Source organism: Coturnix japonica, unplaced genomic scaffold (assembly GCF_054131305.1).
Source record: "Coturnix japonica strain WE unplaced genomic scaffold, WE-NBRP24 Scf101, whole genome shotgun sequence".
Taxonomy (NCBI): Eukaryota; Metazoa; Chordata; class Aves; order Galliformes; family Phasianidae; genus Coturnix; species Coturnix japonica.
In genome coordinates, this window is record NW_028189004.1 from 119,050 (window position 1) to 136,632 (window position 17,583).

At 48.5% G+C, this 17,583-nt stretch overlaps 1 protein-coding gene and 1 long non-coding RNA gene across 5 annotated transcripts in view; one reads left to right on the plus strand and one right to left on the minus strand.

Annotated features, from left to right (window-relative positions):
• Positions 1–17,583, minus strand: part of C3 (complement C3) — a 105,247-nt gene that overhangs the window by 53,631 nt on the left and 34,033 nt on the right. The window contains exons 4-10 of the mRNA XM_085534836.1: positions 17,337–17,407; positions 14,794–14,888; positions 12,042–12,124; positions 10,089–10,179; positions 8,165–8,267; positions 3,930–4,050; positions 1,657–1,772 (exon numbers count right to left, since the gene is read on the minus strand). Of these exons, the coding sequence (XP_085390962.1) occupies positions 1,657–1,772; positions 3,930–4,050; positions 8,165–8,267; positions 10,089–10,179; positions 12,042–12,124; positions 14,794–14,888; positions 17,337–17,407 (680 nt within the window). The remainder of the gene's footprint in view (positions 1–1,656; positions 1,773–3,929; positions 4,051–8,164; positions 8,268–10,088; positions 10,180–12,041; positions 12,125–14,793; positions 14,889–17,336; positions 17,408–17,583) is intronic.
• LOC146751307 (uncharacterized) lies at positions 6,230–8,050 on the plus strand. Of its 4 annotated transcripts, none has more exons than XR_014941679.1 (3): positions 6,230–7,252; positions 7,383–7,874; positions 7,963–8,050. It is a non-coding gene; the product is annotated as an uncharacterized LOC146751307 (long non-coding RNA). The 4 variants fall into 4 exon arrangements; XR_014941680.1 differs by having other exon boundaries at positions 7,383–7,861; XR_014941678.1 differs by having other exon boundaries at positions 6,230–6,967; positions 7,019–7,252; positions 7,383–8,050.

A 17,583-nucleotide genomic window follows, 5' to 3' on the forward strand; every position in this document is an offset into this window, starting at 1 on the left:
TGGGATGATCCTATAGGGGATAACGGGATGATCCTATAGGGGATAATGGGATGATCCTATAGGAGTTAATGGGATGATCCTATAGGAGTTAATGGGATGATCCTATAGGGGACAATGGGATGATCCTATAGGAGATAATGGAGAAATCTCTAGGGGATAATGGGGTGAACCTATAGGGGATAATGGGGTGAACCTATAGGGGATATAGGGAGAATCCTATAGGGGATAAGGGGATAATGGGATGATCCTATAGGGGATAACGGGATGATCCTATAGGGGATAATGGGATGAACCTATAGGGGATAACGGGATGATCCTTTAGGGGATAACGGGATGATCCTATAGGGGATAATGGGATGATCCTATAGGGGATAATGGGATGATCCTATAGGGGACAATGGGATGATCTTATAGGGGATAATGGGATGATCCTATAGGGGATAACGGGATGATCCTATAGGAGATAATGGGATGATCCTATAGGAGTTAATGGGATGATCCTATAGGGGTTAATGGGATGATCCTATAGGGGATAATGGGATGAACCTATAGGGGATAATGGGATGATCCTAAAGGGGATAATGGGATGATCCTATAGGGGAAAATGGGATGAATCTATAGGGGATAATGGGATGATCCTATAGGGGATAACGGGATGATCCTATAGGGGATAATGGGATGATCCTATAGGAGATAATGGGATGATCCTATAGGGGATAATGGGATGATCCTATAGGGGATAATGGGATGATGCTATAGGGGACAATGGGATGATCCTATAGGGGATAATGGGATGATCCTATAGGGGATAACGGGATGATCCTATAGGGGATAATGGGATGAACCTATAGGGGATAATGGGATGAACCTATAGGGGACAATGGGATGATCCTATAGGGGATAATGGGATGAACCTATAGGAGTTAATGGGATGATCCTATAGGGGATAACGGGATGATCCTATAGGAGTTAATGGGATGATCCTATAGGGGATATTGGGATGATCCTATCGGGGATAACGGGATGATCCTATAGGGGATAATGGGATGATCCTATAGGGGATAACGGGATGATCCTATAGGAGTTAATGGGATGATCCTATAGGAGATAATGGGATGATCCTATAGGAGTTAATGGGATGATCCTATAGGGGATAACGGGATGATCCTATAGGGGATTATGGGATCAACCTATAGGGGATAATGGGATGAACCTATAGGGGATAATGGGATGATCCTATAGGAGTTAATGGGATGACCCTATAGGGGACAATGGGATGAACCTATAGGGGATAATGGGATGATCCTATAGGGGACAATGGGATGATCCTATAGGGGATAATGGGATGATCCTATAGGGGATATAGGGAGAATCCTATAGGGAATAATGGGATGATCCTATAGGGGACAATGGGATGATCCTATAGGGGACAATGGGATGATCCTATAGGGGATTATGGGATGATCCTATAGGGGATAATGGGATGAACCTATAGGGGATAATGGGGTGAACCTATAGGGGATATAGGGAGAATCCTATAGGGGATATTGGGATGATCCTATAGGAGTTAATGGGATGATCCTATAGGGGACAATGGGATGATCCTATAGGAGTTAATGGGGTGACCCTATAGGGTCGTGCCCCCCACCCCATTACCGTCATGTCGAAGGGCATCCCGGGTTTGAAGAACTTCGGGGTGTGGGTGAAGTGGATCCTGTACGGGGACGTCACGATGCGGATCCCGCTGCGCTGCGCCTCCACCATGTCACTGCCTGAAGGGCCATATAGGGTCATATAGGGGCATATGGGGCCGTATAGGGTCATATGGGGTCATATGGGGCCATACAGGGTCATATAGAGTCAGTAATGACACACAAGGCCATATGGGGTCATATAGGGTCATATAGGGCCATATGGGGCCATATAGGGCCATATGGGGCCATATAGGGTCATATAGGGTCATATAGGGTCATATGGGGACATATAGGGTCATATAGAGCCATATAGGGGCATATGGGGCCATATAGGGGCATATAGGGTCATATGGAGCCATATAGGGTCATATAGGGTCATATAGGGCCATATAGGGTCATATGGGGCCATATAGGGTCATATAGGGTCATATGGGACCATATGGGGTCAGTAATGACACACAGGGCCATAAAGGGTCATATAGGGTCAGTAATGACACACAGGTCATATGGGGTCATATGGGGCCATATAGGGTCAGTAATGACACACAGGGCCATATGGGGTCATATGGGGTCATATGGGGCCATATAGGGTCAGTAATGACACACAGGGCCATATGGGGCCATATGGGGCCATATAGGGTCATATAGGGTCATATGGGGCCATATGGGGTCAGTAATGACACACAGGGCCATATGGGGTCATATAGGGTCATATAGGGTCATATGGGGCCATATGGGGCCATATAGCGTTGGTAATGACACACAGGGCCATATGGGGTCATATAGGGTCAGTAATGACACACAGGGCCATATGGGGTCAGTAATGACACACAGGGCCATATGGGGTCACATAGGGTCAATAATGTCACCAGGGCCATATGGGGTCAGTAATGTCACACAGGACCATATAGGGTCAGTAATAGGGCCATATAGACTCAGTAATAACCCCCCAGGGCCATATAGGGCCATATGGGGTCAGTAATGACACACAGGGCCATATAGGATCAATAACGTCCCCATTGGTCCCCCCCAGCCCCATATATCCCTATGGGTCCCATATATCCCTATAGGTCCCATACATCCCTATGGGTCCCATACATCCCTATGGGTCCCAAATATCCCATTAGATCCCATATATCCCTATGGATCCCATACATCCCTATAGGTCCCATATAACCCTCTGGATCCCATATAACCCTATGGATCCCATACATCCCTATGGATCCCATATAACCCTATGGATCCCATATAACCCTATGGATCCCATACATCCCTATAGGTCCCATATAACCCTATGGATCCCATATAACCCTATGGATCCCATACATCCCTATGGATCCCATATAACCCTATGGATCCCATACATCCCTATGGATCCCATATAACCCTATGGATCCCATATATCCCTATGGATCCCATATAACCCTATGGATCCCATATAACCCTATGGATCCCATATATCCCAATGGATCCCATACATCCCTATAGGTCCCATATATCCCTATGGATCCCATATATCCCTATGGATCCCATATACCCCTATGGATCCCATATAACCCTATGGATCCCATACATCCCTATGGATCCCATATATCCCTATGGGTCCCATACATCCCTATAGATCCCATATATCCCTATGGATCCCATATATCCCTATGGGTCCCATATATCCCCATGGGTCCCATATAACCCTATGGATCCCATACATCCCTATGGATCCCATACATCCCTATGGATCCCATATACCCCTATGGATCCCATATAACCCTATGGATCCCATACATCCCTATGGATCCCATATAACCCTATAGATCCCATACATCCCTATGGATCCCATATAACCCTATGGATCCCATACATCCCTATGGATCCCATATAACCCTTAAGATCCCATACATCCCTATGGATCCCATATATCCCTATGGATCCCATATACCCCTATGGATCCCATATAACCCTATAGGTCCCATATAACCCTATGGATCCCATATAACCCTATGGATCCCATACATCCCTATAGATCCCATATAGCCCTATGGATCCCATACATCCCTATGGATCCCATATAACCCTATAGATCCCATACATCCCTATGGATCCCATATAACCCTATAGATCCCATACATCCCTATGGATCCCATATAACCCTATGGATCCCATACATCCCTATGGATCCCATATATCCCTATAATCCCATATAACCCTATGGATCCCATACATCCCTATAGGTCCCACCTGACTCCGTGATGACGGTGACGGTCACGTACAGTTGATGCCCCACAAGTTCCTGTAGGTTCTCGAAGCGCTGCCTTAACATGGCCATAGGGAGCACAGCGTCACCACTGCCATCCGATACCTGATATATAGGGTATATATGGGGTATATATGGGATATGGGGTATATATGGGATATATATGGGATATGGGGTATATATGGGGTATATATGGGATATGGGGAGCACAGCGTCTGCACTGCCATCGGATACCTGGGATATGGGGTATATATGGGATTTATATGGGATATATATGGGATATGGGGTATATATGGGGTATATATGGGATATGGGATATATATGGGATATATATGGGATATGGGGTATGGGATATGGGATATGAGGATATGGGATATGGGGTATGGGGAGCACAGCGTCAGCACTGCCATCGGATACCTGGGATATAGGGTATGTATGGGATTTATATGGGATATGGGGTATATATGGGATATATATGGGGTATGGGGTATATATGGGGTTTATATGGGATATGGGGTATATATGGGATATATATGGGGTATATATGGGATATGGGGTATATATGGGGTTTATATGGGATATGGGGTATATATGGGGTATATATGGGATATGGGGAGCACAGCGTCTGCACTGCCATCCGATACCTGGGATATGGGATATATAGGGGATTTATATGGGATATATATGGGATATGGGGTATATATGGGGTATATATGGGATATATATGGGATATATATGGGATATGGGGTATATATGGGGTATATATGGGGTATATATGGGATATATATGGGATATGGGGAATATATGGGGTATATATGGGGTATATATGGGATATGGGGTATATATGGGGTATATATGGGATATATATGGGATATGGGGTATATATGCGGTATATATGGGATATATATGGGATATATATGGGATATGGGGTATATATGGGATATATATGGGATATATACGGGATATGGGGTATATATGGGATATATATGAGGTATATATGGGGTATGGGATATGGGGTATGGGGTATGGGGTATGTATGGGGTATATATGGGATATGGGGTATATAGGGGGTATATATGGGGTATGGGGAGCACAGCGTCACCACTGCCATCCGATACCTGATATATGGGATATATAGGGGATTTATATGGGATATATATGGGATATGGGGTATATATGGGGTATATATGGGGTTTATATGGGATATGGGGTATATATGGGATATATATGGGGTATATATGGGGCATATATGGGGTATATATGGGATATATAGGGGATATGGGGTATATATGGGGTATATATGGGATATGGGGAGCACAGCGTCTGCACTGCCATCCGATACCTGATATATAGGATATATAGGGGATTTATATGGGATATATATGGGATATGGGGTGTATATGGGGTATATATGGGGTATATATGGGGTATATATGGGATATGGGGTATATATGGGGTTTATATGGGATATGGGGTATATATGGGGTATATATGGGATATATATGGGATATATATGGGATATGGGGTATATATGGGGTATATATGGGGTATGGGGTATAGGGAGCACAGCGTCTGCACTGCCATCTGATACCTGGGATATAGGATATATAGGGGATATGGGGTATATATGGGGTATATATGGGGTATATATGGGGTATAGATGGGATATGGGGTATATATGGGATATGTATGGGATATGTGGTATATATGGGTTATATATGGGATATGGGGTATATATGGGGTATATATGGGATATGGGGTATATATGGGGTATATATGGGATATGGGGTATATATGGGGTATATATGGGGTTTATATGGGGTATATATGGGGTATATATGGGGTATATATGGGATATGGGGTATATATGGGGTATATATGGGATTTGGGGTATATATGGGGTATATATGGGATATGGGGTATATATGGGATTTATATGGGATATATGGGATATATATGGGATATGGGGTATATATGGGGTATATATGGGATATGGGGTATATATGGGATATGGGATATGGGGAACACAGCATCACCACTGCCATCAGATACCTGTTATATGTGATATGGGGGTCAGTGGGGGGGGATAATATGGGGGGGGGGTATGTTGTCAGTGGGGCGGGGGGATTTAAAGGGGGGGGGGGTGTTATATGTGGGGGGGATGGGGGTCAGTGGGGAGGGGGGATAACATGGGGGGCTGATATGGGGAGGGGGCTGATGTGGGTCAGTGGGGGGGGGATGATATGAGGGGGGGCAGGTAATGGGGTCAGGTAATGGGGCAGGTTATAGGGTCAGTTAATAAGGTCAGGTTATAGGGTCAGGTTATAGGGTCAGGTTATAGGGTCGGGTTATAGGGTCAGGTTATAGGGTCAGGTTATAGGGTCAGGTTATAGGGTCAGGTTATAGGGTCGGGTTATAGGGTCAGGTTATAGGGTCGGGTTATAGGGTCAGGTTATAGGGTCAGGTTATAGGGTCAGGTTATAGGGTCGGGTTATAGGGTCAGGTTATAGGGTCAGGTTATAGGGTCAGGTTATAGGGTCAGGTTATAGGGTCGGGTTATAGGGTCAGGTTATAGGGTCGGGTTATAGGGTCAGGTTATAGGGTCAGGTTATAGGGTCAGGTTATAGGGTCGGGTTATAGGGTCAGGTTATAGGGTCGGGTTATAGGGTCAGGTTATAGGGTCAGTTATAGGGTCGGGTTATAGGGTCAGGTTATAGGGTCAGGTTATAGGGTCAGGTTATAGGGTCGGGTTATAGGGTCAGGTTATAGGGTCAGGTTATAGGGTCAGGTTATAGGGGCAGGTTATAGGGTCAGGTTATAGGGTCAGGTTATAGGGTCGGGTTATAGGGTCAGGTTATAGGGTCGGGTTATAGGGTCGGGTTATAGGGTCAGGTTATAGGGTCAGGTTATAGGGTCAGGTTATAGGGTCGGGTTATAGGGTCAGGTTATAGGGTCGGTTTATAGGGTCAGGTTATAGGGTCGGGTTATAGGGTCAGGTTATAGGGTCAGGTTATAGGGGCAGGTTATAGGGTCAGTTATAGGGTCAGGTTATAGGGTCGGGTTATAGGGGCAGGTTATAGGGTCAGGTTATAGGGTCAGGTTATAGGGTCGGGTTATAGGGTCAGGTTATAGGGTCGGGTTATAGGGTCGGGTTATAGGGTCGGGTTATAGGGGCAGGTTATAGGGTCAGGTTATAGGGTCCGGTTATAGGGTCGGGTTATAGGGTCAGGTTATAGGGTCAGGTTATAGGGTCGGGTTATAGGGTCAGGTTATAGGGTCAGGTTATAGGGTCAGGTTATAGGGGCAGGTTATAGGGTCGGGTTATAGGGTCGGGTTATAGGGTCATGTTATACGGTCAGTTAATAGGGTCAGGTTATAGGGTCAGGTTATACGGTCAGTTAATAGGGTCACGTTATAGGGTCAGTTAATAGGGTCAGGTTATAGGGTCAGGTTATAGGGTCGGGTTATAGGGTCAGGTTATAGGGGCAGGTTATAGGGTCGGGTTATAGGGTCAGGTTATAGGGTCGGGTTATAGGGTCGGGTTATAGGGTCGGTTATAGGGTCGGGTTATAGGGTCAGTTATAGGATCCGGTTATAGGGTCAGGTTATAGGGTCGGGTTATAGGGTCAGGATATAGGGTCAGGTTATAGGGTCGGGTTATAGGGTCGGGTTATAGGGTCGGGTTATAGGGTCAGGTTATAGGGTCGGTTTATAGGGTCAGGTTATAGGGTCGGGTTATAGGGTCGGGTTATAGGGTCGGGTTATAGGGTCAGGTTATAGGGTCAGGTTATAGGGTCGGGTTATAGGGTCAGGTTATAGGGTCAGGTTATAGGGTCGGGTTATAGGGTCAGGTTATAGGGTCGGGTTATAGGGTCAGGTTATAGGGTCAGGTTATAGGGGCAGGTTATAGGGTCGGGTTATAGGGTCAGGTTATAGGGTCGGGTTATAGGGTCAGGTTATAGGGTCAGTTATAGGGTCAGTTATAGGGTCGGGTTATAGGGTCAGTTATAGGGTCAGGTTATAGGGTCAGGTTATAGGGGCAGGTTATAGGGTCAGGTTATAGGGTCAGGTTATAGGGTCGGGTTATAGGGTCAGGTTATAGGGTCAGTTATAGGGGCAGTTATAGGGTCAGGTTATAGGGTCAGTTATAGGGTCAGTTATAGGGTCGGGTTATAGGGTCAGTTATAGGGGCAGGTTATAGGGTCAGTTATAGGGTCACCTTGACTCGCTGCAGTGACTGTGGGATCGTTTTCCTCTCATCATCCACCATGACCCCGAACAGGACGAACGCGGCGCCATGAACGTTCTTACCATACAGGTACCTACAGCAGCGGGGCACACAGCACATTGCAGCCCCATAGCGCCCCATAGCCTGCCCCATAGCAACCCCATAGCAACCCCATAGCGCCCCATAGCAACCCCATAGTGCCCCATAGTGCCCCATAGCCTGCCCCATAGCCTGCCCCATAGCAGCCCCATAGCGCCCCATAGCGCCCCATTGCAACCCCATAGCCTGCCCCATAGCGCCCCATAGCAACCCCATAACGCCCCATAGCGCCCCATTGCAGCCCCATAGCGCCCCATAGTGCCCCATAGCGCCCCATAGCAACCCCATAGCCTGCCCCATAGCCTGCCCCATAGCAACCCCATAGCAACCCCATAGCCTGCCCCATAGCGCCCCATAGCAACCCCATAGCAACCCCATAGCCTGCCCCATAGCCTACCCCATAGCAACCCCATAGCCTGCCCCATAGCCTGCCCCATAGTCTGCCCCATAGCCTGCCCCATAGCAACCCCATAGCCTGCCCCATTGCCTGCCCCATAGCCTGCCCCATAGCCTGCCCCATAGCAACCCCATAGCAACCCCATAGCCTGCCCCATAGCGCCCCATAGCAACCCCATAGCAACCCCATAGCCTGCCCCATAGCCTACCCCATAGCAACCCCATAGCCTGCCCCATAGCCTGCCCCATAGTCTGCCCCATAGCCTGCCCCATAGCAACCCCATAGCCTGCCCCATTGCCTGCCCCATAGCCTGCCCCATAGCCCACCCCATAGCGCCCCACAGTGCCCCATAGCCCACCCCATAGCCCACCCCATAGTGCCCCATAACCCACCCCATAACCCATAGCCCACCCCATAGTGCCCCATAGCCTGCCCCATAGCACCCCATAACCCACCCCATAGTGCCCCATAGCACCCCATAGCAACACATATCATCCCATATCCCCATCACCCCATATTCCATCCCATCCCATACCCCCATCCCATCCCATATCCCCATCCCATATCCAGCCCCATATCCCCATCACCCCATATCCCATCCTATCCCATATCCCCATCCCACCCCATATCTTCATCACCCCATATCCCCATCCCATCCCATATCCCCATCCTGCCCCATATCCTGCCCCATATCCTGCCCCATATCCCCCTCTCATCCCATATCCCCATCCCATCCCATATCCCCATCCTGCCCCATATCCAGCCCCATATCCCCATCCCACCCCATAAACCCATCCTGCCCCAAATCCTGCCCCATAACCCTATCCTATCCCACATCCCCATCCCATATCCCCATATCCAGCCCCATATTCCCATCCTGCCCCATATCCTACCCCATATCCCCATATCCTGCCCCATATCCTGCCCCATATCCAGCCCCATATCCCCATCCCATCCCATATCCCCATATCCTGATCCATATCTCTGTCCTGCCCCGTATCCTGCCCCATAACCCCATCCTGCCCCATATCCCCATCCTGCCCCATATCCCACCCCATATCCCGTCCACCCCATATCCCCATCCCACCCCATATCCCCATCCCACCCCATATCCCCATCCTGCCCCATATCCCACCCCATATCCCGTCCACCCCATATCCCCATCCCACCCCATATCCCCATCCTGCCCCATATCCTGCCCCATAACCCCATCCCATATCCCCATATCCCACCCCATATCCCGTCCACCCCATATCCCCATCCCACCCCATATCCCCATCCTGCCCCGTATCCAGCCCCATATCCCCATCCTGCCCCATATCCTGCCCCATAACCCCATCCCATATCCCCATATCCTGCCCCATATCCTGCCCCATATCCCACCCCACATCCCCCCCCACTTATGGGGCACCCCCTTACTTGGCGGTGATGGCCACCCTAAAATCCTCCTGTCTGTCGATATAAAGGAACTTCTCCTGTGGGTCCAGAGTCACCTCGAAGCTGGGCAGCACTATATGGGATCCCATATGGGGTCAGGGTATGGAGATATGGGGTGGATATGGGGTTATAGGGGTGAATATGGGGTTATGGGATATGGGGTGGAGATATGGGGTGGAGATGGGGTTATAGGGATGGGATATGGGGTTATAGGGGTGAGATATGGGGTTATAGGGGTGAGATATGGGGTTATAGGGTCGGGATATGGGGTGGATATGGGGTTATAGGGGTGAATATGGGGTTATGGGATATGGGGTGGAGATATGGGGTGGAGATGGGGTTATAGGGGTGAGATATGGGGTTATAGGGTCGGGATATGGGGTGGATATGGGGTTATAGGGGTGAGATATGGGGTTATAGGGATGGGATATGGGGTTGTAGGGTCAGGATATGGGGTGGAGATGGGGTTATAGGGGTGAATATGGGGTTATAGGGATGGGATATGGGGTGGAGATATGGGGTGGATATGGGGATATAGGGGTGAGATATGGGGTTATAGGGTCGGGATATGGGGTGGATATGGGGTTATAGGGGTGAGATATGGGGTTATGGGATATGGGGTGGAGATATGGGGTGGAGATATGGGGTGGATATGGGGTTATAGGGGTGAGATATGGGGTTGTAGGGTCAGGATATGGGGTGGATATGGGGTTATAGGGGTGAATATGGGGTTATAGGGTCGGGATATGGGGTGGAGATGGGGTTATAGGGTCAGGATATGGGGTTTTAGGGTCGGGATATGGGGTGGATATGGGGTTATAGGGGTGAGATATGGGGTTATGGGATATGGGGTGGAGATATGGGGTAGATATGGGGTTATAGGGGTGAGGTATGGGGTTATAGAGTCGGGATATGGGGTGGAGATGGGGTTATAGGGGTGAGATATGGGGTTATAGGGATGGGATATGGGGTGGAGATATAGGGTGGATATGGGGTTATGGGATATGGGGCGGAGATATGGGGTGGATATGGGGTTATAGGGATGGGATATGGGGTGGAGATATGGGGTGAGATATGGGGTGGAGAAATGAGGTGGAGATGGGGTTATAGGGTCGGGATATGGGGTGTAAATAGGGTTATAGGGGTGAATATGGGGTTATGGGATATGGGGTCGAGATATGGGGTGGAGATGGGGTTATAGGGGTGAGATATGGTGTTATAGGGATGGGATATGGGGTCGAGATATGGGGTGGAGATGGGGTGGAGATATGGGGTGAGATATGGGGTGAGATATGGGGTGAGATATGGGGTTATGGGATATGGGGTGAGATATGGGGTGGATATGGGGGGAGATATGGGGTGAGATATGGGGTGAGATATGGGGTTATGGGATATGGGGTGGAGATATGGGGTGAGATATGGGGTTATGGGATATGGGGTGGAGATATGGGGTGGATATGGGGTTATAGGGATGGGATATGGGGTTATAGGGTCGGGATATGGGGTGGATATGGGGTTATAGGGGTGAGATATGGGGTTATAGGATGTGGGGTGGAGATATAGGGTGGACATGGGGTTATGGGATATGGGGCAGAGATATGGGGTGGATATGGGGTGGAGATATGGGGTGAGATATGGGGTGAATATGGGGTGAATATGGGGTTATGGGATATGGGGTGGAGATATGGGGTGGGTATGGGGTTATAGGGGTGAGGTATGGGGTTATAGGGTCGGGATATGGGGTGGAGATGGGGTTATAGGGGTGAATATGGGGTTATGGGATATGGGGTGGAGATATAGGGTGGATATGGGGTTATAGGGTCAGGATATGGGGTTATAGGGGTGAGATATGGGGTTATAGGGTCAGGATATGGGGCTCTATGGGGTCCCTATGGGGTTCTATAGCCCCCCATGCTATGGGGTGACCCATAGTACCGTATTCCTTCACTTGGAACTGGGAGCTGAACGTTCGGTCCTGGGAGTCCTCAAACCTGGCCATGATGGTCCATGTACCGAGGCTGGATATGGGGTGAGATATGGGGTGAGATATGGGGGGAGATATGGGGGGAGATATGGGGTGAGATATGGGGGGAGATATGGGGGGAGATATGGGGTGAGATATGGGGGGAGATATGGGGGGAGATATGGGGGGAGATATGGGGTCAGATATGGGGGGAGATATGGGGGGAGATATGGGGGGAGATATGGGGTCAGATATGGGGTGAGATATGGGGGGAGATATGGGGTGAGATATGGGGGGAGATATGGGGTGAGATATGGGGGGAGATATGGGGGGAGATATGGGGGGAGATATGGGGTGAGATATGGGGTTATGGGATATGGGGGAGATATGGGGGGAGATATGGGGGGAGATATGGGGGGAGATATGGGGGGAGATATGGGGTCAGATATGGGGTTATGGGATATGGGGTGGGATATGGGGTCAGATATGGGGTGGATATGGGGTTATGGGATATGGGGTGAGATATGGGGTTATGGGATATGGGGTGGAGATATGGGGTAGATATGGGGTGGAGATGGGGTTATAGGGATGGAATATGGGGTTATAGGGCTGGGATATAGGGTTATGGGATATGGGGTGGAGATAAGGGGTGGATATGGGGTTATAGGATATGGGGTGGAGATATGGGGTGGATATGGGGTGGAGATACAGGGCTGGGATATAAGGTTATGGGATATGGAGTGAGATATGGGGTTATGGGATATGGAGTGAGATATGGGGTGGATATGGGGTGGATATGGGGTGGAAAAGGGTTTATAGGGGTGAGATATGGGGTGGATATGGGGTTATAGGGATGGGATATGGGGTTATAGGGACGGGATATGAGGTTATAGGAACGGGATATGGGGTTATGGGATATGGGGTGGAGATATAGGGCCAAGATATAGGGTTATAGGGCTGGGATATGGGGTTATGGGGGTGGATATGGGGTTATAGGGCTGGGATATGGGGTTATAGGGCTGGGATATGGGGTTATAGGGATATGGGGGTATAGGGCTGGGATATGGGGTTATAGGGCTGGGATATGGGGTTATAGGGATATGGGGTTATAGGGCTGGGATATGGGGTTATAGGGCTGGGATATGGGGTTATAGGGGTGGATATGGGGTTATAGGGGTGAGATATGGGGTTATGGGATATGGGGTGGATATGGGGTTATAGGGATGGGATATGGGGTTATAGGAACGGGATATGGGGTTATGGGATATGGGGTGGAGATATAGGGCCAAGATATAGGGTTACAGGGCTGGGATATGGGGTTATGGGGGTGGATATGGGGTTATAGGACTGGGATATGGGGTTATAGGGCTGGGATATGGGGTTATAGGGGTGGATATGGGGTTATAGGGCTGGGATATGGGGTTATAGGGGTGGAGATGGGGTTATAGGGCTGGGATATGGGGTTATAGGGGTGAGATATGGGGTGAGATATGGAGTGGATATGGGGTGGTATATGGGGTTATAGGGACAGGATATGGGGTGGAGATGGGGTTATAGGGATGGGATATGGGGTTATGGGGTGGAGATGGGGTTATAGGGTCGGGATATGGGGTGGAGATGGGGTTATAGGAATGGGATATGGGGTTATAGGGGTGAGATATGGGGTGAGATATGGAGTGGATATGGGGTGAGATATAGGGTGGGAATATGGGGTGAGATATGGGGCAAGATATGGGGTTATGGGATATGGCATGGAGATATAGGGTGGAGATATAGGGCCGGGATATGGGGATATGGGGTGGAGATGGGGTTATAGGGGTGAGATATGGGGTTATAGGGATGGGACATGGGGATATAGGGTCGGGATATGGGGTGGAGATATAGGGCCGGGATATGGGGTTATGGGATACGGGGTGGAGATACAAGGTGGAGATGGGGTTATAGGGACGAGATATGGGGTGTCCCATTGAGGTTATAGGGACGAGATATGGGGTGTCCCATTGAGGTTATAGGGTCCCATTGAGGTTATAGGGACGGGATATGGGATGTCCCATTGAGGTTATAGGGACGAGATATGGGGTGTCCCATTGAGGTTATAGGGACGAGATATGGGGTGTCCCACTGAGGTTATAGGGACGAGATATGGGGTGTCCCATTGAGGTTATAGGGTCCCATTGAGGTTATAGGGACGAGATATGGGGTGTCCCATTGGGGTTATAGGGACGAGATATGGGGTGTCCCACTGAGGTTATAGGGACGAGATATGGGGTGTCCCATTAAGGTTATAGGGTCCTATTGAGGTTATAGGGACGAGATATGGGGTGTCCCATTGAGGTTATAGGGACGGGATATGGGGTGGAGATATAGGGATGGGATATAGGGTTATGGGATATGGGGTGAGATATGGGGTGGAGATGGGGTTATAGGGACGAGATATGGGGTGTCCCATTGGGGTTATAGGGACAAGATATGGGGTGTCCCATTGAGGTTATAGGGACGAGATATGGGGTGTCCCATTGAGGTTATAGGGACGAGATATGGGGTGTCCCATTGAGGTTATAGGGACGAGATATGGGGTGTCCCATTGAGGTTATAGGGACGAGATATGGGGTGTCCCATTGAGGTTATAGGGTCCCATTGAGGTTATAGGGACAACATATGGGATGTAGCTGACGTTATAGGGTCGATCTATAGGGTGCCCCATAGATTGAGGCCCCGTCTGACCTGACGACCTCGGGCAGGTTGTGGTTGATGGAGAAGATCCCGTTCCTCATCGGGGACGAGACCGGAACTTGTTTGATGATGACGTTGTCGGGGGTCTATAGGGTCAGTATGGGGCTGTCAGCACCCTATAGGGTCACTATGGGCCCTATAGGGTCAGTATGGGGCTGTCAGCACCCTATAGGGTCACTATGGGCCCTATAGGGTCACTATGGGCCCTATAGGGTCACTATGGGGCTGTCACCACCCTATAGGGTCATTATGGGCCCTATAGGGTCAGTATGGACTTTATAGTGTCACTATGGGCCCTATAGGGTCAGTATGGGGCTGTCACCACCCTATAGGGTCACTATGGGCCCTATAGGGTCAGTATGGGGCTGTCACCACCCTATAGGGTCACTATGGGCCCAATAGGGTCAATATGGGGCTGTCACCACCCTATATGGTCACTATGGGCCCTATAGGGTCACTATGGACCCCATAGAGTCATTATGGACCCTATAATGTTACTATAGACCCTATAGGGTCATTATGGACCTTATGGACCCTATAGAGTCACTATGGACCTTACGGACTCTATAGAGACACTATGGGTCCTATAGTGTCACTATGGACCCTATAGTGTCACTATGGACCTTGTAGCGTCAATATGGACCCTATTGCGTCAATATGGACCTTATAGTGTCACTATGGACCCTATAGGGCCACTATGGACCTTATAGAGTCACTATGGACCCTATATGGTCAATATAGACCCTATAGGGTCACTATGGTCCCTATAGCATCACTATGGACCTTATAGTGTCACTATGGGCCCTATAGTGTCACCATGGACCTTACAGAGTCACTAAAGACCTTATAGTGTCACTATGGACCCTATAATGTCACTATGGGTCCTATAGTGTCAATATGGACCCTATAGTGTCACTATGGATCTTATAGTGTCACTATGGATCCTATAGCATCAATATGGACCCTATGAGGTCACTAAGGACCTTATAGTGTCAATATGGACCCTATAGCGTCACTATGGATCTTATAGTGTCACTATGGGTCATATAGCATCAATATGGACCCTATAGTGTCACTATGTACCTTATAGTGTCAATATAGAACCTATAGAGTCACTATGGACCCTATAGCATCACTATGGACCTTATATTGTCACTATGGACCCTAAAGCATCACTATGGATCTTATAGTGTCAATATGAACCTTATAGTGTCACTATGGTCATTATAGAGTCATTATGGACCCTATAGTGGCAATATGTACCTTATAGCATCATTAAGGACCCTATAGCGTCACTATGGACCCTATAGCATCAATATGGACCCTATTGTGTCACTATGGACCTTATAGTGTCACTATGGACCCTATAGCGTCAATATGGACCCTATAATGTCACTATGGACTCTATAGAGTCACTACGGACCTTATAGTGTCACTATGGACCCTATAGAGTCACTATGGTCATTATAGAGTCATTATGGATCTTATAGTGTCACTATGGGTCCTATAGCATCCATATGGACCCTATAAAGTCACTATGGACCTTATAGTATCACTATGGACCCTATAGCGTCAATATGGACCCTATAGCATCAATATGGACCCTATTGTGTCACTATGGACCTTATAGTGTCACTATGGACCCTATAGCGTCAATATGGACCCTATAATGTCACTATGGACTCTATAGAGTCACTACGGACCTTATAGTGTCACTATGGACCCTATAGAGTCACTATGGTCATTATAGAGTCATTATGGATCTTATAGTGTCACTATGGGTCCTATAGCATCCATATGGACCCTATAAAGTCACTATGGACCCTATAGGGTCACTATGTACCCTATAGCGTCAATATGGACCTTATAGTGTCACTATGGTCATTATAGAGTCATTATGGACCCTATAGTGGCAATATGTACCTTATAGCGTCATTAAGGACCCTATAGCATCAGTATGGACCTTATACTATCACTATGGACCCTATAGGGTCACTATGGACCTTATAGTGTCACTATGGGCCCTATAGAGTCACTATGGACCCTATATGGTCAATATGGACCTTATAGTGTCACTATGGACCTTACAGGGTCACAACAGACCTTATAGTGTCACTATGGGCCCTATAATGTCACTATGGACTCTATAGAGTCACTATGGACCCTATAGTGTCACTATCGGCCCTATAGAGTCACTATGGACCTTATAGTGTCACTATGGACCTTATAGTGTCACTATGGGTCCTATAGTGTCATTATGGACCCTATAGAGTCACTATGGACCCTATAGTGTCACTATGGGCCCTATAGAGTCACTATGGATCTTATAGTGTCACTATGGGTCCTATAGCATCAATATGGACCCTATAGGGTCACTAAGGACCTTATAGTGTCAATATGGACCCTATAGCGTCACTACGGGCCCTATAGCATCACTATGGACCCTATAGTGTCACTATGGACCTTATAGGGTCTCTATGGACCCTATAGTGCCCCCCACCCTATAGCACCCCCTATATATCGTCGTCACCCACCTTGACCTCCACGATGACGGTCTTCAACAGCGGCTCCATGAAGTGATTGACAGCAAAGAGACGGCACAGAACTGAGGGGGGACAATGGGGGGAGATGGGGGGCACAACATGTGGGGCAGCCCCACATGGAGCCCTGACCCCTATATAGGGGGTAAAGAACATGGCCGCCATATTGGGATCCAATATAGGGTAGAACATGGCCGCCATATTGGGGTCCAATATGGGATAGAACATGGCCGCCATATTG